Here is a 25,966-nt window from a genome sequence, read left to right as displayed (position 1 = left end):
TATTCAAGCTGAAGCTACAGAGAAAGAGTTGAGCATGTGGAGAGAAAGTACGGGTAGAATGGATGCAAATGGTTGCTGGATTGAATTGTAAGAGCATCAGAGATGGTTGTTACCCGATGCATATGTGCTTGCAGTGGTTACAATGGCTCATGGAATGGCACATATCAGCGTGAAAGGGATTTGCAAGTTGTTGGCTCCAGTATGGCAAAATTCAGGAATTCCCAAGTGTGCAGAGAATGTCGTCAAGAATTGCATGGTGTGTCTGAAACACAATCCTGGTAGGGGAACCCCAACTCCAGCTGGTCATATTGCACCTCCTACGTATCCGTTTGAGGTTTTGCAACTAGATTTCATCCACATGGAGAGGTGCAATAACTTAAAATACGTACTCGTTGTTGTTTCTGCCTTTTCAAGATGGGTGGAAGCCTATCCCCTAAAAGACAACACTGCTTTATCCACAGCTAAAGCCCTTGTGAAAGAGTTCTTCCCCAGATTCGGAATGCCTAGAATGGTCTGGAGTGACAATGGGAGTGAATTTGTGGGTCGTGTGATGAAGAGAGTATGTGAAGGGCTAATCATTCAGCAAAAGTTCCACGCTGCAAATCACCCCCAATCAGCTGGATTAGTAGAATGCTACAAAGGCACTTTAAAACTTAAACTGGCCAAAATCCAAGCGAGCTCTGGTCTTAAATGGCCTGACGCTCTACCCCTAGCACTCCTATCCACCAGAATGACTGTGCATTCGCGAGTGGGACTTAGTCCATATGAGATCGTTTTTGGCCGCCCGGCCAACATATGGGGAGTGCCAAGGCCCACTAAGTTCAGTGAAATAGAGCACCCTGTTTTGCTTGATTATTTGTACGAATTGACGGCTAAATTGCGTGTTTTGCATCAACAGGTCCATGACACCCTGCCTCCGGTCTCTGAAACTCCAGGTCACCCCATCAACCCTGGATCCTGGGTTCTTGTGAAGAACTTCCAGCGAACCAAGAACGATCAGCCCAGGTGGACCGGACCGCACCTCGTCCTTCTTTCCACAAGATCAGCTGTTCGAGTGGAGGGGAAGAAAAACTGGATCCACGGGATCCATTGCAAGCAGACCCCTCTGCCGTATGACCAGTGGGTCCAGAAGGGTGTCGCCGACTCAGAGACTGAAACTGTGCCACGCTTTCTGCCTTTCAGTGATGAACGTGTAAAAGGAACACTTACTGAACAAGAGAGTGATAAAATTTTGCAACCAGAAGTATCACCGTCAATTCGATTGGACACTACAGAACCTGAACTCCTTTTCAAAGACCAAACAGTACCTGGGAGACAGCGCTATAATTTGAGGCCGAGACCCATGGACAAATAAATCCTTTTTTCCCTACTATTTTTGAAAAGTGCAGCTCTCCCATCTGAGAAACTTGCTTATTGTTTGTTTTTCTAACTGCCATCCGGGTTCCGCTGCTAGGGCCGCGTTGCACAAAGTCTTTGGGGTGCAGCTGACGACGTTAGGTCGACAGTTCTGGTTGGTCCAAGGGAGTTGCCCTAGACTGACAGAAGCATTCCTTAGCAGAAACAACCTCCCATCGCGGGCAGCACTTTAGAGAGGATGGAGTTTTTCGAGATGGAGAGACCTGCCAAAACCATGAACTTTAAAACCAAGATATGTAAAATAATGACAAAGAAAAGCTTTTTGATATTGTGCATTTTCATGTTATTCAGTGTGATGATATTTTTGATAAGTTATGTTTTATTCTCTTTTCAAGTAACATTTGCACCCACTACATCGCCTATACCTCCTCCTTCCACTGTTTCCTCACATTCTTTTCAAACCCTTCCTGAACACGAATCAGCTAGGAAATTAGAGTTTATTAATAACTCCTTTGTTCAGCTTTTGCACCAACACCAACTTGTAATGAACACGACTAACTGTTGGATGTGTGGTCTTATGCCTCACACAACGGATAAAGGTATCCCTTATCTGGTCCTGCCATTCAGTCACAATGGTTCTGTGTGGGCATACAGAACAATGTTCATATATGCACATGAAATCTACCCCCTACGTTCTGTAACAGACAATCCTAAAAATAGTGCTCTAGTTAAGGGTATAGTAGATATGATAAAGGAAGACATTTCTTATGAGACTATCCCGAGAGATGAGACACTAGTATACATAGGATGGAACGTAACCGGATATGGAGCTACTCTGAGTGAGAAACAGCAAGCTAAGAGATCTTCCCCGATTTGGATTGTACCCCATCACGGTCACCTGTGTCTGCAAGGTAATGGCAAGAATCCCAGAGCTCAGTTAGGGAAGAGTATCTGCACTAAAACGTATGTTTTTGCAGCCCAGACTTCCCCTTCGTTTTTAGCAGCTAAGGGTACCTATTTCATCTGCCATGATAGAGCCTATACATGGTTGCCCCCTGACTTTTCGGGCACATGTTTTGTTTCATTCCTGTTGCCTCCCACCTACACAGCAGCGGCAGATTACCACAATACAAGGATAGTTAGAGGTGTTTTGAGTAAAGAAGACACTGCAGGACAAGAATTTGGGGACTTCGTAAAGGGTTTTCTGCCGTTCTGGGGACCGATGGCTAACAGCAGGAACATAAGGCAATTGACAAGGGTGGTTGAGTCCACCGTAATTGAAACTGCTGGTGCCCTTAGTAACTTGACTGCTGAGCTCCAGTCGGATCGTCTTATGACCCTTCAGAACAGGGTCGCATTAGATGTCATACTTGCAGACCGAGGTGGGGTATGTAGATTGATCCAATCGAGTTGCTGTGTTTTCATTCCAGATAACGCTCCAACAGTGTACCAGGCCATCTCTAAACTGCATAAGATTTCCGAATCTATTCATGTGCATAAAGGAGATTGGTCTTTGATGGGATGGTTCTGGGAACTGATATCCGGCTGGGGATGGAAAATTCGGATGGTCATTGGGATGGTCTTAGCCATTCTTTTCCTGTTCTGTCTGTGCGTACAGTGTGCTCCTGCAATATGTGGCCTCTGTGTTACATCATGTGTAAGGAAACCTGTATCAAGAGACGAACTAAGTAATAGAATAATGTTACAGCAACACCTCAATGACTTTAGGAATATAGACCTGGACTCAGATTAGCATGAGATTAGGTTAAATTGCCTATATAAGGGCAAAAGGAGGGTTTGTAGTTCTGAAAATTCTGGACTCGAGAATTAAACTTCATCATAGCATGACGATTTTTATATCAAAATACAGAGAATGGCTAGTACACTATGTACAAGCATTTTCGCCATATTTGAGGGACGATTTCACCTCGAAATCGCCATTTGCGTCTTGAACACTTGGCTTCCATTTTGTGTACGGCAGCCATTTTGTGAGTTGCACTTCACATAGGCTTATGATACAGCTAAATTCGATTCCAAAGGACACATACACCTTAATTGACTTTCCTGTGACCTGGGCAAGTTGGAACCATTGCCCCAGGCCGAACCTGTTTGGTCAGTTCCTCTCCCAGTGGCCGAACAAGATAGCATCAAGGCACAAGAGGCCATAAACCCTTTTCATCGCACACACACCCTGCCGAATCTTGCTCACACCTGTCCCTGCTCTTTTCTCTCTCACTTGCTATATGATGGGGAGGTGCCCGTTTTTATTGGGGGTCCACCGGTATCTGATGGAAAGGCTGGGCCTTGCCGGGTAATTTGTTGTGGGCTGGACGAACTGAAAAATGGGCTTGTCATCATGACTCTGCTTTTCCTTTGTAACGAAAATATGTGAATAGTATACTGTAAATCCAAGAATGTTTGCCTGAAGCTTAATATTTTGTATAAAAAGAGAAGCCTGGCTTTGTAAGATTGAGCAGTCTCCTGAGAATATACATCCCGTGCTGTTGTACTTCTAGGACGCCTGTTACCTTGGTTGCAGCCAATAAAATCGATCCTTGACTTCACCTAGAAGACTCTGAGTTTCTGTGGTCTGAATCAGGAAAGTACTCGAGGTCTTTGGGTGTGTACCCTGACACCACTGGGTTACCGGTTCGGTACCGGTTCTGAAAAACCCAGTACCTCACTTGTTTCACTTATCCCGCCCACTCTCGATGCATGTTTCCGATGGCACGTCCAAATGACGTGTTCACGATCGCACACTCTCGTGGGATCACGTGAGCGGCTACCAAAATCTGGTGGCACACGCGAATGGATAGGAAAACTCATCAGCGAACGCAGGGATCCCGGTAAGTCACTACAGCATGCGTGAACACGCATTTTGAAAGCGCGAACAAGGAAAGAATTCCACTACACCGTGGATCATGGAAATTTCTGCAATTCTGCGTTCTCTGCGGAATGCAGAATTTCCAAAATTCCGCAAATCCCGCGAGCATGGCGAAATTTACCGCCCAGGCCTAGGGGTCAGGTCTGCTGCATAGTGGGATTGGTAAAAAGCCGGAACACAGGTTTGCCAGTTCAGGGATCTAATTGTGTCACGTATACACTTGAGTCTAGCTGCCTTTTGAATTAAGTGTCCCTGAACGACCACCTTAAGAGCATCCTAAACAGTGCATTTGTTGATGTTCCCAGTGTCATTATGTGCCAGGTAATCAGTGAGTGTTTTCTGAATTATGTTCACCATCACTGGGTCATGGAGGAGGGAGTCATTGAGAGGCCGTGTTGCTTGTCATGGTTTCCGGCCATCTCTCAATGGATCGGTGAGACCAGGCCATGATCTGAGAGGGTCTGTGGGTGTTGGCATACCTCTATTCTTGTGTATTCTAAACGCTTCACTATGATGAGCAAGTCGATGTAAGCATAGGTATGGTGCGGTGCTGAGTAATGGGAGTAATCCACCATAATGGGGATGCGGAGTGCGCCACAAGTCTGGGATGCCAAGGTCTGTGGGCAAAGCACGCCCTTCAGTAGATAACTCCGGGGTCCCAACATGACTCTGATGCGATTATCCTGGTTGACGTTAAGGGCAATATTAAGATCAAATCCAATAAGAAGTGGGCCTTCAGCAAAAGCCACAATCTTCTGGAGTGAGCTGCTCAGGAAGCGTTCTTGGCCAGTATGGGGGATGTAGATGTAAACTAAACATACTGGGATGCTGTCCCAGAGGCCACTGACTGCTATCCATCTTTTCGCCCACCTGGATTTGTGGTTGCGTGCTGTGAAGGGGGATGAGTGACCTAGGAGAACTGCAGTACCCACTGATTTGGTGCGTGAGGAAGCATGGTATTGCACAGGGAATTTATGGGAGTGCCATCTGTGGACCTCTGTGCTTGAGAGGTAAGTCTCATGGAGAAAGCTGATCTGGGCCTAGAATTCCCCCAGGATGCTCAAGTCTTCGGAGGGGTCATTAAGGCCCCAAATGTTTTAAATGACAACTTCCAAGGATATGGGTGTGACAGCCATAGCATGGGAGGAATAAAGGAGAGGAGGCAAGAATCTGCCTGGTTCCTCTTGAAGTTGTGATTGTGCATGTATTCAGGTGGTGGTGTGTGGTGTAAAGTAAAGTAAAGTCCACATTTGTAAAGCGCACAATCACCCGTAAGGGTCTCTAGGCGCTGGGGGCCGTCGGGTAGATTAAGCGAGCTATTGCCCAGAGTCACATGGTGCTGGGCTAACCTGCCGCCGGAGCCGGGGATCGAACCCTGAGCCCCAGATTCCAGCGTCAGTCGCCCTGGCCGCGGCGCCACACCTCTTCCACTGTGGGTGCCCCTTCCCTCCCCTCTTTCAAAGATAAAAAAAGAACATCCAAGGAACCAAACATTAGTAACCAACTAACTGTAGGTAACGATGCATCCCGTGGGGCCACCACTGGGGCGGTCACTCACACGCGAAAGATGCCTTCATACAAAATCATCTTAAAGTCAGGGGAAGGCACTTCGTTTTGATAAAGTTGTGGCGGAGAGGTCCTGGAAAATGAGAAGTTGAGTGCCATTGAAGGAGATGTGTCCTCCCTGGTGATCTTTGGACATAATCTCTTCTTTCTCCATAAAGTGATGAATGTGGGCGAGGAACTCAGAAAGACACTTCTCAGCAGAGCGGAGTGGTGTCACCCTGTGGACTTTGTCCATTAGGATCGGGTCATTAGTGCTGCATTCCAAGATGGCATTGAAGAGATCAGAGCTGTATTAAGGGAGGTCCGCCTTTGCCACCGTGATTAAGACCTCTCGGATCCAAATATTGCTGCGTCTTGACCTATTCTCCAAGTTCTCATGCTGCTCTTGGATGCCAATTTTCTATTCCTCCAGTCTGAGTGTATGTTGCTGTAGTTCGGATTCTTCAGCTCGCTTGTCTAGTGTCCACACTATCTGGGCCACACGCTCACCAGGGTCATCGACATCTCGTTGGACGGCATGGAGATCAGTTTTCACCTCTTTGATGTCATCCTTAATCTCCTGGACCAGCTAAAGGAACAAGCTCTTGATGATAGGTTGAGTTCCGTCTTCTGGGGTAGGGGGTAAGTTTTCTGTTGCTGGCAGTGGTGAAGCGTCATTGTGAGGTTCGTGTTGAGGTGCGTTTTGAAGGAAGGATTTAATTGAGGAGTCTTTCTTACTCGGCCTGGGCGGTGAACTCTGCTCCATTCATATAGTTTCTGCACTCTGCGGAGCCTGTAGAGTTCCGAAAACTCTGCTCAATGTAGCAGAGAAGAGTTTTTACCTCACTCGCCAATGTCAAGTTGGTAAGGGCGAGCAAGGAAAATTCACCTCCCGGCAGGATTTCTCAATGCAGGCAGTCAGATTCAACAACGTGGGCGGTCGTGGATGGTCGCGAATGCTCGTTGTGAGAAACCTTCTGTTCGCGTAGAGAAAGCTGCCCCTCGGGTAGAAAATAACTGAAGCGCAACTCCGCATACTCTGACCAGGGCCTACTTTTTAACCAGTCATCCTGCCATGTCTCCATGGGGTCAGCCAAACATAGGAGTGGTGTCTGGTTTCCAGCTATGCATGTAGTGGGAGAAACCCGGCTTGAGGTTTGCTTCATGCTCTCTGCGTTTAGGACACCAGGGATACCCTGCGCCCCACAATGTTCAGAGCCACAGAGGGTGTCCATGACTTCTTCCTCACCAGGACAGGGAGGCAGCCCCCAAGGGCAAGTGGGAAAACAGGAAGTGGTACAGCAAACTCGTGGCTATAGAGTGTGACTGTGGGATGCCCAGGTCGGGTTAAGAGTAAACCCTTATCTCCATGTGGTCTAGTGTGGGCTGGTCCCCCCCGATGCTCTGGACTCAGTGGAAATAGCCAGTATAGCTGTTTTCCCATTAGAGTAGGCAGGACAGGCACCGCAACAAGCAGTGTCTAGACAGCCAAAGTACCCAAGTCCCATCTTGCGCAGTCAAGCAACTCTGCATGCAGTGGAACCTCTCCAGCGTCTGTAGGGCACCTGCACCACCTCAGCAGCAGACACAAAAAACACTGGGCGGGTCAAATCAGTCATGTGGGCGCGGTCATCGCCTTACCGGACAGGCCACGGTTCCGCCAACCGGAGTGAGGCAGGCAGTGTCGCTGCTGGGCCTCAGCAAACGCAGCTGGGGGTTAATGGCCTCCTGGACTCCATCGCGCACCAACGTTGCACCCCGATTCGGTTGGGATGCTCGGGGAGACTGCAGGATGAAGGAGCTGACCACAGCAAGCTGTTGCTCAGCATGACAGTGTGTCAGTCAGGGAACCTCGCTGAGGGCTCTGATGTAGTTCATGGGCAAGCAGGGGCTCATCAGGGGCTCATCAAGGATCATCACAGCTGGTGGAGGGTTCTCCCCATGGTGGAACGTAGGCATGAGGAGGCGGCTGGGCGGGGAGCTCCCGAATCACACGTCCACCATCTTGTAGGGCCTGGTCACATCCCCCTCATTTGCAATTTAAGCCTGCACAGCCAGCTTACTGGTGGTAGGCCTGAAGTCATGTTTTGCATTGTTACTTTAGTGGTGGCACAGCATACACTGTAGTCTGCTAGTGGTATTTAACTTACAGGTCCAGGGTACACTTTTTACAATATACTAAGGATTTATAGTAATTTAAATATGCCAATTAGGAGTATAACCAATCTTAACATGTTTTAAAGTTCAGAGCACATGCCCTGGGGTCTAGCTAGCAGAATCCCTCTGCACAGAGTTAAAAACAGCAGTATCAGTTAAAAGAAAATGAGGGTGATCATGCAAAAAGAGGCATTTTTCTACAACTGTCCTTTGTGTTTTGGGCAGTGTTTCAACCAGGATGTCATCTTCGACATGCTGAACTGCTCTTTGTATCACTGCATGATAGGCAGTCTTTGATATTCCTCCCAGGGGTTTTCCTCATCCCCAGGTGCTAAGAACTCATCATATGAGTCCTTTGAGTAAAATGGACTGCCAGGATATGATAGAAAGTGCGCAGATTCCTGTGGGGAGTGAGGAGAGTGCAGAAGTGTATTGGGGTGGCGACAGTGCTGGTGATGGTGGTGGTGGGTGAGAGTACATAGGGACAACTTGGTGTTGTAGTGTATTTGCTATCTCCCTAACGTGTGGGGGGGCAAGAGGTGTGGGGGCATAAAGGTCTGTATATCTAGAATCTTGGTTTGTGTAGAAAAGTGGGGTATTATGTAGTGAGACTGGATAGACCTCACTGTGAAATACCTTCACATTTTACCCCAAATAGGTCCTTGGATTCACACAAATAAATCCCAAGCTCAGATCTGATAGTCTGGCACAGAACAGTCAGGTTTTACTAGAGGAACATATGTTAAGCATTTCAGTGTAGCAACATGGATGATAAGTAATTGGCAAGAACTTGAAAGAAATCCGACACCAACTTATTAAAAGAAGGCAGAATTATTGATTTTAAAAGGAAGAATAAATCAGTGCACTTGCAAAACGATAATGATGCAGTCAATGGGAAAACACACAAGTGACACTCAGTCCAGTGGAGTCCATCGGGGCGTAAGGTTATGACAGGCTCTGACAGTCAGTTGAAATTTACCAGGCTCATATGGCCCGGGTGCAGAGTAGTCCTGGTCATCCCTGGTGCTGAACACGAGAGCCGCGAGTGCTGGGTTTGCTGTGTGGACGGTGTTGGTGAGGAAAGGGGGTGCAAAATCTGGACAACGGGACCACTGAAGCAGGGGATTGAAGTTGCTGTGGGATTTCCTCAATGCACAGAGTCAGACAAAGGTAGGGGTAGCCCGACTGGCCACGAACAAGCCATGGTAGTAGCAAACACAGTTTTTGGTTACTTCGATGTCCTGGAGTCCAGGAGAAAAGAGTAGCCACCAGAAACTTGCTGGAGTTCAGGGCTACATTTTCCACAATGTACTAGACCATTTACTTTTGGGTCATCCATTTGCAGGCCTGCTGGCCAGTGAGTCTTTGGTTCCAGGAGTGCAATTTGCCTACGGGCTGCAGGGGACTAGTACCTCTAGTCCAAGGGAGTTGTAGAGATGCCTTTAGCTTGCAGAAATGTTCCTCTTTCCTTTGGATTTGATCTCTGGTCCAGGATGAGTTGTGGTCGTGCAGTTGCAAGGTGGTTGCCACAGGTGCAGAATATCATGCTTGCTTTGTGCAGGTCCTTAAGTCGCAGTAATGGGTCTCCTCTTTGTCCTTGGTCTCAACTCGAGCATTTCTGAAGGTCTGGTGCCAAGGGAGCCCCTTAAATCCTAGATTTAGGGGTATTAGGAGTGTGTGCGTTAGTAGCCAAGGGGCAACTATGCCCGGTAGAAAATCTGCCCCATAGGTGACCACTTCCTGTGGATGGTGGCACCTTTTCTACACAGAAGACTCTATTCTGCCACTTTAAAAAATGGCAGAACCATTCTTCGTATGTCCAGGCCAGGTAGCCCACCTTAGGGGTGTGGCTAGCCTTCTCGGGATGTACGCCTCCTGACAACCTAATTTTCTACCCGGCCCAGGTTGCAAATGTGCCTGTTGCAGGGGGTTGGCTTTTTCCTCTTCTGGGAGATAACCTGGTTGCATATCATGGGCGAGGAGGCCTTTCAAGCTTTTCACACTGATGTGCCACTTCACTAGTCATCCTGCCAGTTAAGGAGGTGTCACCTCCAGCCCAGGCAGGCCTTTCTTTATGCCTCTTGAAAGAGTTCACACGTCTTAGCAGGGGGTCAGATTCCTGTCTTGGCGGCAGCAGCTGCAGGCTCTCAGCCAGTGTGTAGGAAAGGCTGGGGGAACCTGGAGGGCACACCCTAAGGTAGCCTCCTCAGTGCATATCACATTACATCCAACTTTAGAAAAAGGTTTGTGTTGATGAGACAAGTTGTTTGATACCAAACATGACACTTTTCAGGGGGACCATAATGGAGCTGGCATTCTAGGGGCGCCCGGGTACTAACCCACATTATCCTATGCCCCCTGAACACTTATAGCAGCCCTTAATGAAAGGAGGCTGCTATAGGGGCATATAAGTTTGCATTTATATGTCTACACCTTTAATATAATGCACCCTGCCTTCTAGACCCAAGAGGCCTACCTTAGGAATGACATATAACAGATAGTGCTGTGACCGTGCCACTCATGGTAAAGGCAAAGTCGAGTTCAAGCAGTTAGCACTGCTCCTGCAGTTTTCAATGGCAGGTCTGCTGTCATTCAGGTACCTGGGTCACTCAGAGTGGCATAATCAGTGCTGCAGATCCTGGTGACCACTCTAACTTCCATGCCCTCGGTACCACTGGCACCATTTACATCGGACTTATAAGGTGGGTCCTTGCCAATTGGGGTTACCAATTCACATATCCTATTTTTGGAAGAGACCACTGCCACTGGGACCTGGTTAGCGTGCCACTCTGGCCAGGTCAGCACCTTGATACCCTCAGGGGTGACAAATAGCATTCTACAGATCTACTTATTGATTAATTGATTGAATTGATGAATTGATTGATTAACAGGCTCCAGTGCACTTTCAGAGTCAAACCATCAGACTTTGGATTCAATTGGGGTCAAAAGAGGGAGGTAAACCTGCAAAAAGTTTGTTTCTATACAGAGTGACTCTTCCTCTTTGCAGGATGAACAAAGATCTTTTCTGTCTAAGTCAAAATACCCAGGCAGATGCCTCAGTAGGGTCTGATTTGATCGAGAGTGCTTCTGGCACCAGCCTCAAAGCCATTTGAGGCAGGGCTTTTGGTGTCAACCTCAGCTCTTAAATTGGCTGCTGGGTGGCTCCTTTTGGAGGAGGCATCGAAGGCTGGAGCAGTTGGGCAAACTTGGATGCGGCTTGCTTAGTGTTGAGGAAAGTGCTAGAGGCTGGGATGTACCCATTGTTGGTGCCTCTTGATGCTTGACTTGGGGCTTGATGCCTGACTCCCCCAGTAATGGTGCTTTGCCTTGATCAAGAGGCTCTTTCTGTGGTTATGTTGTGTTTGAGCCTTTTGCACTTATGGCACCACTTGGGCCCAGGGAGATGTTGTTGCATTAAGTCCCAAGTGCTTAGGCCGCCTTTTTTCCACAGCTTCATCCTTGATGATGGACACCTCTGAACGGTCTAGCTCAGCACTCTTGCCTCCCTGGGAGTCTGAGATGACTGATGAGCTGCTCAGGCTCGAGAAGGTTTTCCGGTGCAAAGGTATGAAAGGTCTCGGGTGATGCCTGACATTGCCTTTGATGAGGTGGCCAGTGCCTCCCCTTCGGTACAGGCATGTCTTTTTGCACTGGAAAATACAACAGATATTGCACTAAGTCTCATATGCTTGGGTGACAGGCAAAGGTAACATATGCTGCAAAGTCGGTCCAGGGGTACTTGGCATTGCAGGTTGGACAAACTTGAAAGGACATAAATTCCATACACTTTCCCTAGAGGGTCATTCATGAATTGGAGTCCCTGGTCGTAGTGCACCAAGTCGTGAGAAGTTCTCTTGGTGGGTGGCAGAGTGGCGGTGTTGTTATTGAAGTCTGAGTGTCTGACAGCCAAAGGACTGCCTGCAAAGAATCTAGAGAGGAAAGTGTCAGTTCCAGAGCTAGCATATAAACAATCTGAAGTGGAGCTGTTGAACTGGTGCATTGTTGACCAAGGGAGTAGTCATAACAAGTCTTGTGACTCGAGACTTCTAAGAAAAATCAAGTTGCAAATGTCCGGGCCTAACACTATGTTATATACTTATATATATCTTTTGAAATTGAATACACATTTTTACAGAGTCTGAAACAATATTGGAATTGAAAATTGAAGGTGTTCGAAACTTCCCTGTATGCTAGTGGGGTGATGTGTTCATTGCTAAACTAATTAGCAATGCGCAAACTGAAGTCGAGAAGTGCGATGGATAATTTTGAAACATTTACCCATTTCTAGGCTAGTGGGTAAGGTTCATGATAAGATGGATGCAGATTCAAGCTAGCCTGGCTGAAGAGGGGTGTTACCCCGAAACCGGTCCTGTGATGCTTGTTTCCGGTTCAGGGAAGACCTGGCTTGGCAGTTCAGGCTGGACTGTTCCCATGAGACACAGGGTCAAGACTGATTTGCATATAGCTGGGTCTGAACTGAGGTGGCGAAGTGAGCTGAAGAATGATGATAGATTCAACCCAGATCTGTGACTGGGGTGAGTGTCTGAAAACTTTCAGCATTGCATCCATCATTTTCTTGTGTTTGCTTTGTTTGCCCTAAGTTGGCAGGGTATGCCTAGACGTGGGTCCCTTGCCCACTTTGCCACTGGATTCAAGCTGGCCTGGCTGATATGGGGTGTTTCCCCGAAACCGGTCCTAGGATGCTTGTTTCCGGTTCAGGGAAGGCTTGGCAGTTTGGGCTGGACTGTTCCCATGAGACACAGGCTCAAGACTGATTTGCATATAGCTGGGTCTGAACTGAGGTGGCGAAGTGAGCTAAAGAATGATGATAGATTCAACCCAGATCTCTGACTGGGGGTGAGTGTCTGAAAACCTTCAGCACTCCGTCCATCATCTTCTTGTGTTTGCTATGTTCGCCCTAAGTTGGCAGGGTATGCCTAGACGTGGGTCTCTTGCTCACTTTTCCACTGGATTGAAGCTAGCCTGGCTGATGAGGGGTGTTACCCCGAAACCGGTCCTAGGATACTTGTTTCTGGTACAGGGAAGAACTGGCTTGGCTTTTCAGGCTGGATTGTTCCCATGAGACACAGGGTCAAGACTGATTTGATTATAGCTAGGTCTGAACTGAGGTGGTGAAGTGTGATAAAGAACGTTGATGGAATCAACCCAGATCTGTGACGGGGGTGAGTGTCTGATAACATTTACCCTGCCGTCCATCATCTCCTTGTGTTTGCTTTGTTCGCCCTAAGTTGGCAGGGTATGCTCAGACATGAGTCCCTTGCTCACTTTGCAACTGGATTCAAGCTAGCCTGGCTGATGAGGGGTGTTACCCCTAAACTGGTCCTTGGGATGCTTGTTTCCAGTTCAGAAAAGACTTGGCTTGGCAGTTTGGCCTGGACTGTTCCCATGAGGCACAGGGTTAAGACTGATTTGCATATAGCTGGGTCTGAACTGAGGTGTTGAAGCGAGCTAAAGAATAATGATGGATTCAGCCAGAACTGTGACTAGGGGTGAGTGTCTGAAACGTTCCAGCACTGCGTCCATCATATTCTTGTGTTTGGTGTATAATTTGCCACATTCCATATTACATGTATTTAATAAGTGTGCAAGAGACTATTTGGTACAATTTTTGCACAAGTGTAAACTTCATGTAATTTCTTCTCCTAATCACTTAGCGCTGGAATACGTTTGGACTGGTTGCCAGGCTGCATCAACCAGTGCAGTGCCAGGAAGTTGTTGTTAGAGACGTTAAGAATACCTGTGGTTAATGCATGGAGCCCATCTGAGACAGTCCCGTGTGGTAAGTGTTATTTATTGCTGTTTGGGTGTGTTAGGGACTTTTAACGGTTCATACAAAATAAGTTTTTTTCGCTTTTCCAAAAGAAAGCAGCCAATCTTCTTTCCGTGCCTGCAGACCTGCAGGGAATCGCTCTTGTAAAGTAAATCAGCCGTCGTACCAGCCACCCGTTATGGTTTTACGAGATAAATATTTTAAAAACGAATTAGATAATCTATGGGTATGAACAGACACGCATGCTGCAAAAGCATATTTGTAATTATGTAACAATAGAACATTAATTTTCCATGTTTCTTCTCTCACATTGGACCGCCACCTTCTACACTGAAAGAGTAAAACACACTTTTAAGATTCTGTTCCATGTAATTGTGAGGAATAAATATCAAACAAATGGCTTAGTCTACATACTCTTATAAAATACATATATTTGAAAATATGCTTATGAAACACTGTAATCGAACTTACAATATTTGGATGTGAAAGTCGAAGGAGCACTCCTATTTCAGTTCGAATAATTTTCTTGTCTACCTGGTCAAGAAAAAGAGAAAAGTATCCAATAAGAAAGGAGAAATGATTTTGAAAATATCTGCCTCCTGCACCCACACAAAATGAACATTATAAAAAGCTAGCTCTGTTATTTTTATATGAAATGAATAATATAGCATGGCAGTGTTGACAGGGAAGCACCCACAGCTCTCAGAATGTCAGTGCTCTACAATGTGTGGCAGAGTAGAGAGTGCAAGCCATGCACACACCGGGTCTGTGGCACTGCTGCTTCCCACCCTGTATCTTTCGGCCCCAAAGGGTCTTCTTGTAAAAACCACACTCCACGCTTTTGTAGTTGCGTAAAAGGCCATTTATTAGGATAAGGTTGCTAACATACTAATGAACCTCATTAACATTAACAATAATTCCAAAATATGAATCCTGACATAACCTGTACAGTTTCATGCTCATTGCACCATTCACAACACACCCGCTTCCCCCGTCCAGATATACCATCTCATTTGCTTCATTCCTCCCCCTTTCTCTCCCTGACCTCATTCCATATACCCAATCTCTCTTTCACTTGCCCTGCAAACATCCTCCCTTGAAGATCCTTCCTTTGCTCATTGCATTCCACGTACCGCCATCAGTCGCCTGTGCACCCATGCCCCCCCGAGTGATGGCTCGTAAGTGATTCACCCCCCCTCCAATGTACCGCCTACGCCCTGCAACCCGTAGTAAACTGGCAACGCTGTTACCGAAAATTCCCACCCATCCTCCTACAACATGTAGAGTGGGCGGGAGGACTAACTTTTCTGATCCCCTCCCAGTAGTGTTTGGTGTCAGGAAGAGGCCGGATACTCCTCTGCTGACATATTTAGAGCCCTACCTAAAACCCTCCCCTTCCCCTAACTTGACCTAGCACCACCCTGTCCTTCTAGCCAGCACACAGCACCCCGGGGGAAGACTGGTCTGCGACCATCACTTCCCCAGGGGTCAGCATTGTGAAAATGTGGACAAGTGACTGCTGGTGCCTTGCCGCAAATGTGCACCGAGACAATGATGCCACGGTAGTAGTGTGACATACTGCAAGTCTCCGGCCAATCGGCCTATTTCAGAGAAAACAATTTAAGAGTAGAGGCAGAGATTTACATCAGCGCATAAAGGCAAATATGCACTTTTTTCAATTCGCAAGCATTCCCAGTAGTACATCTGGAAAGTTGTGATCAAGCACTGATTTGCAGGTATATTACTGGAAATACTAACAATAAAGAGGGGTGAGGGGTCTAAGGGAATTTCAAGACCATACCAGGCTATTATCCCCTAATAATCAAATGCAAAACATAAAGAAGCCTGGGGGTCTAAAAGAAGAGTCAAATAAGTACTCTAAATTGGTGAGACTGAAATCCACAAAAGTGTGCTAAGGAAACCCTACAGTCATATGCCAAGTAGGTAACTCAGCGCATCAGACCCCTTGCGAAGGTAGGTGAAACCCAAAGTCCAGAGATGGATTTCCATCAAAATCTTGTAGGTGATCAAATGTTATCATCTGGTCATCCAATGGTTGGGCTAGTGTGTCTCTTGATCACAGAGACTGCCTCTAGACCCACCGTATAGGACTGGGATCAAAGCCCACGATTGCTTGTTGACCATGCGTGTGATCACCCAATGGGATAGGTGCAGTGCCAAACTAAAACGAAGTGAGTGTATGGAAAAGGTTAAAAATAGAATAAAGAACGAACAGCGAAATAACTTTAATAGCTGTAAGCCTTTTTCTGATTAAAAACACAGAACAGCGCAAAAAAGCAGTATAAACAAATAACTGCTTGTGGGGCCGACATGTTTCTGCCAAAACAGGGGGAAACCCTCCCAAAGCTTTCTTCAGGGCCTCTGTTCTTATAAAGATTTGTGCTACTGCTAGTGCGTATTGCACGAAAAAATAACAATATAAACTGTGATTAAAGTAAAACATAAAGGGTATGTGTTGCTATTCCTCCATGCCAAATGGTGTCTCATTCACCTACAAAAAATGCAAAATGGTATAAGTGCAAAAGGTCACACTACTTGGAAATTTAAAAGAAAATAAGTAAAATAAATAACAAGGAACCCATTCCTTACTCACCCATAGTGGCAGGGGATGATACCTCACCTCGCCTGGACCAAGCTCAGGATGAAGGAGGCCACGCTCTACAAGGGTAAGGAAAGAAAGGATACTCACTTTGGGGGAGAAGGAAAGATGCTAATCCTCTCCATAACCAAAGGGAACCTATAGAGTCCTACCCTCAGAGCCCTTAATAAACCAATGACTCAAGGAAAGGCTCACCCTCAACTCTCTGTGTAAGTAAAAAAGTAGAGGATTCAGTAAACTGAAAAGCAGTACAGCCACTACCCACACAACCACAACTCCTTACCTCTCCGTCGTTACCTCAGGCAGTTCCTAAGGTTGGGGGAGGCAATGACTGAGAGGCGGGGGCTGTCCTATAAGGGGCTGGACTGGAGACTCAGTTGCCTGACTATCCAATCGACTCGAGTAGACGATAAAACTGTAGCCTGTCAGATGCTAGAATATTAAGAACACCTTATTTAATGTTTTAGTCCCGAAGGATAATGTCAAATTTTGAAGATGTGTCAGCCCCCACCTTCTGGTATAGAAAAGTATGGAAGGAACCATAACGCTGGCTAGGGAAGGAAAACCTTTTGTTGTGTTCATATTCGCCGCGTTTGGAAAGAACTACAAACATGGCGCTGTTTGTGAATAACACGTGATACTCTCTCGCGAGTAGTCCTCACAATAATCACACCCCGAGATTAAACCGAGTCCTTTACAATATTAGAGGGTGTAAAAATGTGTATGATGAAATGGTACTGGGGTTTGTAATGCCTTACGATATCAACCCTCAGAAGGCAAGCCATGCCAACATACTTAAAGGATACTAAAGACATCCTAAGGGTTATTCCTGAGATAGACTTTAATGCTGACACGACACAGACCATCTAGTCTCGTTTGACGTAGAGTCCCTTTACACCTCTATTCCCCAGGATGAGACACTTGAGACCATCACATCCATCCTGGAGGGGGCCAATCTAGAGTCTATAACACCTGTCCCCTTTATCATGGCCCTGGCTAGGATTGCCATGAAAGAGAACTTCTTCAAGTATGAAAACACCATATACTTGCAAGTCTCAGGGACCAGCATGGGAAGCATTTTCGCTCCCAGCCTGGCGAACTTGTATGTTCATGTTTTTGAACAGGAACAGGTGCTTACCATCACGAATCCCTACAGACCACACATCCAATCCTTTCATACTTTTCTATACCAGAAGGTGGGGGCTGACACATCTTCAAAATTTGACATTATCCTTCGGGACTAAAACATTAAATAAGGTGTTCTTAATATTCTAGCATCTGACAGGCTACAGTTTTATCGTCTACTCGAGCCGATTGGATAGTCAGGCAACTGAGTCTCCAGTCCAGCCCCTTATAGGACAGCCCCCGCCTCTCAGTCATTGCCTCCCCCAACCTTAGGAACTGCCTGAGGTAACGACGGAGAGGTAAGGAGTTGTGGTTGTGTGGGTAATGGCTGTACTGCTTTTCAGTTTACTGAATCCACTACTTTTTTACTTACACAGAGAGTTGTGGGTGAGCCTTTCCTTGAGTCATTGGTTTATTAAGGCCTCTGAGGGTAGGACTCTATAGGTTCCCTTTGGTTATGGAGAGGATTAGCATCTTTCCTTCTACCCCAAAGTGAGTATCCTTTCTTTCCTTACCCTTGTAGAGCGTGGCCTCCTTCATCCTGAGCTTGGTCCAGGCGAGGTGAGGTATCATCCCCTGCCACTATGGGTGAGTAAGGAATGGGTTCCTTGTTATTTATTTTACTTATTTTCTTTTAAATTTCCAAGTAGTGTGACCTTTTGCACTTATACCATTTTGCATTTTTGGTAGATGAATGAGACACCATTTGGCATGGAAGAATAGCAACACATATCCTTTATGTTTTACTTTAATCACAGTTTATATTGTTATTTTTTCGTGCAATACGCACTAGCAGTAGCACAAATCTTTATAAGAACAGAGGCACTGAAGAAAGCCTTGGGAGGGTTTCCCCCTGTTTTGGCAGAAACATGTCGGCCCCACAAGCAGTTATTTGTTTACACTGCTTTTTTGCGCTGTTCTGTGTTTTTAATCAGAAAAAGGCTTACAGCTATTAAAGTTATTTCACTGTTCGTTCTTTATTCTATTTTTAACCTTTTCCATACACTCACTTCGTTTTAGTTTGGCACTGCACCTATCCCATTGGGTGATCACACGCATGGTCTACAAGCAATCGTGGGCTTTGATCCCAGTCCTATACGGTGGGTCTAGAGGCAGTCTCAGTGATCAAGAGACACACTAGCCCAACCATTTGATGACCAGATGATAACATTTGATCACCTACAAGACTTTGATGGGAATCCATCTCTGGACTTTGGGTTTCACCTACCTTCGCAAGTGGTCTGATGCGCTGAGTTACCTACTTGGCATAGGACTGTAGGGTTTCCTTAGCACACTTTTGTGGCTTTCAGTCTCACCAATTTAGAGTACTTATTTGACTCTTCTTTTAGACCCCCAGGCTTCTTTGTGTTTTGCATATTACTGGAAATGTCATAAGGCAACTCCTGTAGGCTCCTATACATCTTATGAGGAAAGTAGCGTAATTACATAGATTTCAACACAGGTGGGATAGAGGTTTGCTCCATGAATGTACATTTCTTCTTTTTTTTCTCTGCAAGGAAAACATTTTCCCGGTGCAGAAAGCCCTTTCTCACACCCCTACCAGCTTTGGTGGTGATTCATTCCTCTCCCTAATCTGTAAGGGGAGTTTCTCCAGCCTTTCGCCATTTGACCATTTCCAGGATGAAAAGGGATCAGATTGGAGTTTGTGAATGCCCACAGACATACAGTGTTCACAAACACCCACATTAAAGGGTGATCACAAACTTACAAACCAAACCACACGTAGTAACACCCACTTCCCACCCCAACAGTGTGATTTACTACTGCACATTTCTCAGCACATGTGGAAGAGAAATCTGAACCAATAAATCCATTCTTGCCTGCCAGGAATCCTTTTGTCAATTCTTGGCAGCTGAAAATGAGGTATTTTCGGCTTTAGAATACTTTGCCAAGTGTGTGTAGGATCAAGGGCCACACTGCAGGTTATAAACGGCAATAATGTGCTCTGACCAGCACATACTCACCGCTGAGTACATTCAAGAGAATAGCAGCATGGCTCCATTTTTAATGCGAGTGCTCTCAACCAGGATAGCTGGCCTCCTCTCCAAAAACGTCCCAGGGATGCACACTGATATTGAGCTATTTCCTATGTGGTGTTCCTGTCAAGAGTCAGTTTGCCCATGCAACCACATTTGGAATATGTCCTCGACACACAGACAACATCATTGTGTCAGTAGCGTGCTGTGACGCCTCGTGCAAAGTATATTCACTCACATGATCTCATTGACAGAGAAAGGGCAGGTGTCTGCAGCACCTTTCGTAATATAATGGGACCCATGGGCAGAAATAGAGTTGCAAATATCTGTTGCACCCCAGTTAAATAATGAAATATGACCACAGGCTTGGATATCTGCGTGCCTTTCAGGACAGGATTACTTTCTACACCTATGAACAATCTGGTCCGAAGCAATCCGGTCTTTGTACGGCTATGGCTGATCAGTCCATGTCCTGCTGAGTGCCACCTTCTCCAAGATACCCAGTGCTGTAACAATAATCGGTGCTCATTAGCAACAATTTTATCCATTCACCTGTAAAAAGGGGAAAATGCCCAGCTAAGACAGATCCTTTGAGGCTGCAGTTACTAAAACTTGGCCTCCAACTTCCTCCCTTTCTTCATCAACTACTATCCACCAGGGAAAACTTGTATTCTGCGCAGTACATTTTGTGGAGGCAGTGACACCTTCATTCAAACTCAAGCAAGAACCTTGCATTCATTGACAATAGGTATCCTTTTTAGGTCTCTCTGCCTGTTGTCAAAGGCTTATTGTTGATTTCATCTACGTTTTCCTTTTATATAGCCATGTTTAGCGTGGACTTTGAGTTAGCCTATTGCTTGTAATTGGTTGAGTTTCTTGTCAATCTCTTTTGCTTGCTTCTGATTTGATGGCTTTCCTTGCTCCTATTGTCTTTGTCCCTTCAATAGAACATAGCTTCTTTACTATCCTTCTGACTCAATGGCTTGTATCCTTCCACAACTGACTTTCCCGGAAATATACTTCTTTTTAACTTTCAGCACTCAATAGGAGTGCATGTGTTTTCTTGCTCTCTTATTCGTGTGCTGCTCCGTTGTTCCACTTCCCCTCTCTTACTGCCCTTGTGTTGCTCCTGACCATGTAACTTCCCGCTTTCACTTTCCTGCTGGCACCTTCCCACTCCTCCATTGCAACCATGCCCCTCCCCGACTCGTTTCAGGTGACAGAGTCCGGCAGCAAATGAAAATAGCTGCCTGCCCGTAGAGCTCAACGGGGACACACAACGCCAGCATCACTGCTGCGGGACAGAGTGGCCGACCTTTAGCAGCGGGACCCTTCCGTGCACCATCGGAGTCCTCTTGATTTCCTCATTGCAGCCAGCTCCTTGTGGTCTGGCCCGACGCAGCCACATGCATGACTGCACCAAAGGAAGCCTCTGAGGCTGGGTGGAGGCCGCAAAGCCTCTTTATGCTATTGGTTGAGCAGGGGTAAGGCTTGCCCTCCCCCCCTTCCTCGCCTTGGTGCATGTCAGCGGACTTCGGCCCGCCAGGCCCTGCCACGGCCTAAGAAAATTACTTCCTCATGCCACCAGGCCCGGGGCGCCGAAGTGACCATTGGCCCGCGGCCCACCTGGGGGGGCTACTTCAGGGCTTTGGGAAGTGGACACGTTGGCCTACCCTCTCCCACTTTGACTCTCTTTATCTTTCCTGACCCTGGAAAGTTTATCCTACAGAAGCTCTAGAGTCCACCAGTGTGGGCCCCTAGCTGCCGAGACTCTTCCTGGGCCACGTGGCTTCCCTTGGCAGCGGGTCGTTGAGTCTAGGGTCATCGGCTGGCCCTTGATCCCCCATTGCCCTCGATATCTCGATTCACCCTCAGCCCAGCCACAGGGTTGGTCCTCCTCTCCTCCTTCCTCCTTCTCATTGCCCTTCCATTCCATGCCAGCCCTTTCCCTCCCTTTCCCCTCCCCGTCTCCGCTCAAGGGGGGTCTTCTTCTTTTTCCTCTCTTTCTCCTACTTTTCTTCCTTTTCCTCCCTCCAAACTCTTGGCCCTCTCCCTCTCCCCCGTCCTCATTCTTGGCACTTCCCTGCCCCCTCTGCATCTTGCTCACTCCCTGCTACCCATGGCAGTGATGTGCCACCCTGTGCACTGTCATGCTGTTTCCTGGAAATTGCATGGTCTCACACACTTTATCAAGGGCAAGAAAATGTTGGCATATCTCCAATCCAAGCATCTGGTTGTGGCACTCCTCTTGTCGGCGGAGAAGCTCCGTTGCGACTGGGTGGGTAGGGTGATTCACAGCAGTCGCCCACCCCACTGCCCAATGGGAATGTCCAAATGCGGCATAGCGATCCTCCTACAGAAATCACTGCCCCTAGATGTGGACCAATAAGGAGGGTCGGTATGCTTTTGTGAAACTCTGCTGTGGCAGTAATACTCTGTGTGGGCTCTGTCTATGCACAAACGGGACCCAAACGCCAGTTTTTCCTTCAGCTCAATCATGTTCTTATAGAAATAATGTCACCCACTGGATTGTGAGAGGGGACTGTAATCTGACACATGATCTGGCGTCTTTCCCACCCTACGACTGGACTATGAGAAATGGTCTCACCTCTGTCTCTCATTATGGAACAGGGGGCAGGCGGTCAAGATGGTGACTTTACTGCGCTTTACCAACATCCTGGGCATGTTACCCATGCTTGTGCCCCTCTCACTATTGCGCTCCTTGGATAAGGACATCACAGCCCTTTGTGTGGGGTTCTTCTCGACCTCGGCTGTCCAGCAACCATCTGGTGGCCCACTGCTCATGTGGCGGCCTGGGTTTGCCTACAGTGGCACATTATGCCTTGTCCTTACACCTGGTGCAACTTGCCTACATGCTTCCACAGACCTCGGCCCCTATGTTATGGGTCTTGATCAAGCATAATCTCCTTGGTTGCCCCCGGAGGGCCGCACCCCATTTACCACCAGGAGACCTCTGCACCAGACTCTAAAAACCATATGATTCAGGCCATGGTCGAGTCTTGGTGCCGCTCCCACTCCACTTCTTGGTAGACACCCTTTATGAAGCAAGATTATTTGAGAATTATTTTGCTTGATCAAGTCTGCTCATCAAGTGTGAACTAACATTCCTTTAATGAACATAACTAACAGCGTGATCTTGTGAAAACACATGAGAGCTTAAGACTGCATCGTAAAAGAATATAGGGGTGACATGAAGTAAGTAACAGGGAGACGTGCAGGTAAGATGAAGTCGTATTTATTAGATGCTCTCCAACAAGACGGGGATCCCTTCCTGCCGTCCGTCTCAACCGCCTCTCCAGTAATGGTGTGCCAAGTAGATTCCCCGGTCAACACTCCATCCCCGCGAGACACGGCAAGACGACAAGAGGCAAATACAACATATCCCCTTTCGTTATATCAAAGAAAATGAAAGAAAAGAACAAAAGAAAAAACAACCATTCATTGTGAAGCAAAACAAAAATAACAAATATAATGATACTTGGCAAAACACTAGAGACTACTCTAAGCAAAACATAAGAACAAAATGGAAATGTGTCATGTACATCATACACAGTGTTTTATACCCCAACAAAGATCCATTCTGGGTCATAACAAAATCATCAAATTTTCTTGGCACTTGACGCAACCTTGGTTGCTTGACGATGGAATCACTAACACCACCGTCTACATCCTTTTCCTTGACAACAAATGGTGAAACAACCTCCAAATGAAAATTACTATGAGGTGTATAATTATTTTTTTTGTGCAGATCTAACCTCCGAAAATTCAATTTCTGTCCATTTTCTAGGACAACATGCCATTTATGAACTTCTTTTACTTTCATAGGGTCAGAAAATTTATTCGGACCACTCTCTCTCCTACCACACCTAATCTTGATCAAATCACCAAGTTCAATGTTACCAAAACGTTTTTTTTGTAGTGATTGTGCCATGATCATGCATCCAATAAGGTGTCAATTTAGTTTTAGGTAACCTTCCTCTCATTCTCATAAAATGTATTTTGCTTGTAATACTATGAATGGTGATATTGTGAGCCTACACCATGTCTTGTACACATTTTTGAATATTCTGACGTCCTTGTATAGCCTATTGAATGGCAACCTTAACCACCCTGTTCATACGTTCAATCATACCATTTCCCTGAGGGTTATACAGGAAGTACACATGTGCCTTATGCCATTATTCAAAAGAAAATTGCGCATCACATGAGAGGTTAGTCGTGTGCCATTATCCGTGATCAAAGTGTGTGGAAAACCTTCTCTCATGAAAATTGAACTAAGACTTTCAATAACAGTAGAAGTTGTGATATTCCGTAAACATTTTACCTCAAGCCATCTGGAGAAGACATCCACTAAAACCATAGCAAAACGTATATCTCCAGGAACAAATTCCAATGGGCCAAGGAAGTCAAGACAAACTTTTTCCCAAGGCAAACCATCCCTACCAATAATAGAACCCATACCTTAACGCATACCTTTCGAGCAGATTTTTAATCGTTTCTCACTTTCTCTACATAGAGAACAATTCTCAACCCATCGTCTAACGTCTTCATCAAGGCCTGGCCACCAAAAATGACTTTTAAGTCGTTTGATAGTGTTGGTTTGACCTAGATGTCCTTCATGAGCTAGCAAAAATAACTTTTTTCTGAGTGTAGTGAGGGGAATGAATCTCTCACCTCTTAAAATTAAGTCATCAGAAACTCCAATGCTAAGTTCCTCTTGTAGTTTAGCATAAGTACGTAAAGAAGATTTCACCAAACTTTCACGTTTCCACCCCAAGCGGATAGAACTGGCTAATTCAAGATAAACAGGATCATCAATAGTAGCCTGATGCCATTCTTCTTTAGAAATAGATTTAAACTCATCCACACACACATCTTCAATGTTGGCCACCAAACAAAATATTTCATCATCAAAATCCAACAGCTCTTTCTCTGGCAAAGGAAGTCTCGATAAACAATCTGCTTGTACGTTTTTCCAACCAGTTATATCTTCAACTTTATACGTACATTTTTGTAATTTTGTTGCAAATCTCATTAAACGAGGTGATCCTTTATCGGCACCACATGGGCTAAGAATTCTAATCAGTGGCTTGTGATCAGTTCTGAGAGTAAAATGTTTTCCACACACATATGTACGGAAATAATGTACACCCCAAGCTGCAGCCAGAGCCTCACGTTCGATAACTGCATTATTTCGTTCAGAACTATTGAGTGTACGCGAAGCAAAAGCAACTGGTTTTTCTACACCAAATTTGGTTTGAAACAAAACAGCCCGAGCCAATGAGCACTGGTATCTACTGTAATAAAGGTGTCTCTGCCAGATTCAAATGGTGTGAGAATCCCAGCATTGATGATTTCTTTTTTGATATTTTGAAAAGTATGGTCTTGCAGAGTGTCCCAAGAAAACGGTACACCTTTCCTCAACAACTGTGGTAAAGCTTCAGTTTTGTGTGCAAAATTATCTACAAACTTAGAGTAATATTCTATCAGCCCCATAAAGGACTTCAACTGTTCTTTAGTGGTAGGTGTAGCTACATCTCTGACAGCACTCAACAAATCCTCCTTAGGTTTCACACCTGCTTCGGAAATAGTGTACCCTAAACAGTCTACTTTGTTCGCTAGAAACAAACATTTATCTTTCCTTAACGTAAGACCAGCATTTTGTAATGAATCCAACATTCTATCTAAAGTGACATTATGTTCAGCAAGATTTTTACCAGTTATAAGAAGGTCGTCCTGAAAATAATGAACATTAGTGAAGTCTTTAAGAAGGGGATGCATCATACGTTGGAAGACGCTCGCTGCTGAGGCTAAGCCGAAAGGCAGTCTTTTAAACTGAAATACTCCATCCAATGTAAGGAAAGCTGATCATTTTTTCTAGAAATAGGATGCAAAACGACCTGATGATAGGCTGATCTTAAATCAAGTTTGGTAAAATACTTTACCTTATCCATTAATAAAACCATTTCTGAAATATTCGGTAAAGGAAAACTATCAACAATGATGTTTTGGTTCAAGGACCTGGGGTCCACACAAACATGAAGTTTGCCATCCTATTTTTTTTAGTGACGACAATCGGAGAAAAACACTCCAAGACTTCAATTTGTTCAATAATATCTTGATTTTGCATGTCATTTAACATTTCTTTGACTTCCTCACAAACAGAAATTGGTATTTTCCTTAATGGATGTCTAACAGGCATGGCATCCTTCTTAAGTTTAATTTCATGTGTGTACCCCAATAGTTTCCCTAAATGAAGACGAAAAATATTTAGACATTTGGTCAAAACTGAATCAAGACTTGGATAGTCTTCAATGACCAAAACATGCTCAGGAGATCTGGGATCAATGATGATGTGAAGATCATGTTGTTGTACCCATCCCAGAATTGCTGGTCCTTCATTCATTTAAAACATTAACTTTTCCAATAGCATTCCTCCCTTTAAATTCAAATTTAGTCTCCATGACACC

General features: G+C 45.8%; 1 protein-coding gene across 1 annotated transcript in view; it reads right to left on the bottom strand.

Annotated features, from left to right (window-relative positions):
- Positions 1–25,966, bottom strand: part of CAMK4 (calcium/calmodulin dependent protein kinase IV) — a 1,079,259-nt gene that overhangs the window by 379,785 nt on the left and 673,508 nt on the right. Inside the window, exon 3 of the mRNA XM_078677356.1 lies at positions 14,205–14,267. Coding sequence (XP_078533482.1) covers positions 14,205–14,267 — 63 coding nt within the window. The remainder of the gene's footprint in view (positions 1–14,204; positions 14,268–25,966) is intronic.

Source organism: Lissotriton helveticus, chromosome 2_1 (assembly GCF_964261635.1).
Source record: "Lissotriton helveticus chromosome 2_1, aLisHel1.1, whole genome shotgun sequence".
Lineage (NCBI taxonomy): Eukaryota > Metazoa > Chordata > Amphibia > Caudata > Salamandridae > Lissotriton > Lissotriton helveticus.
This window is presented reverse-complemented; position numbering and strand designations above follow the sequence as displayed.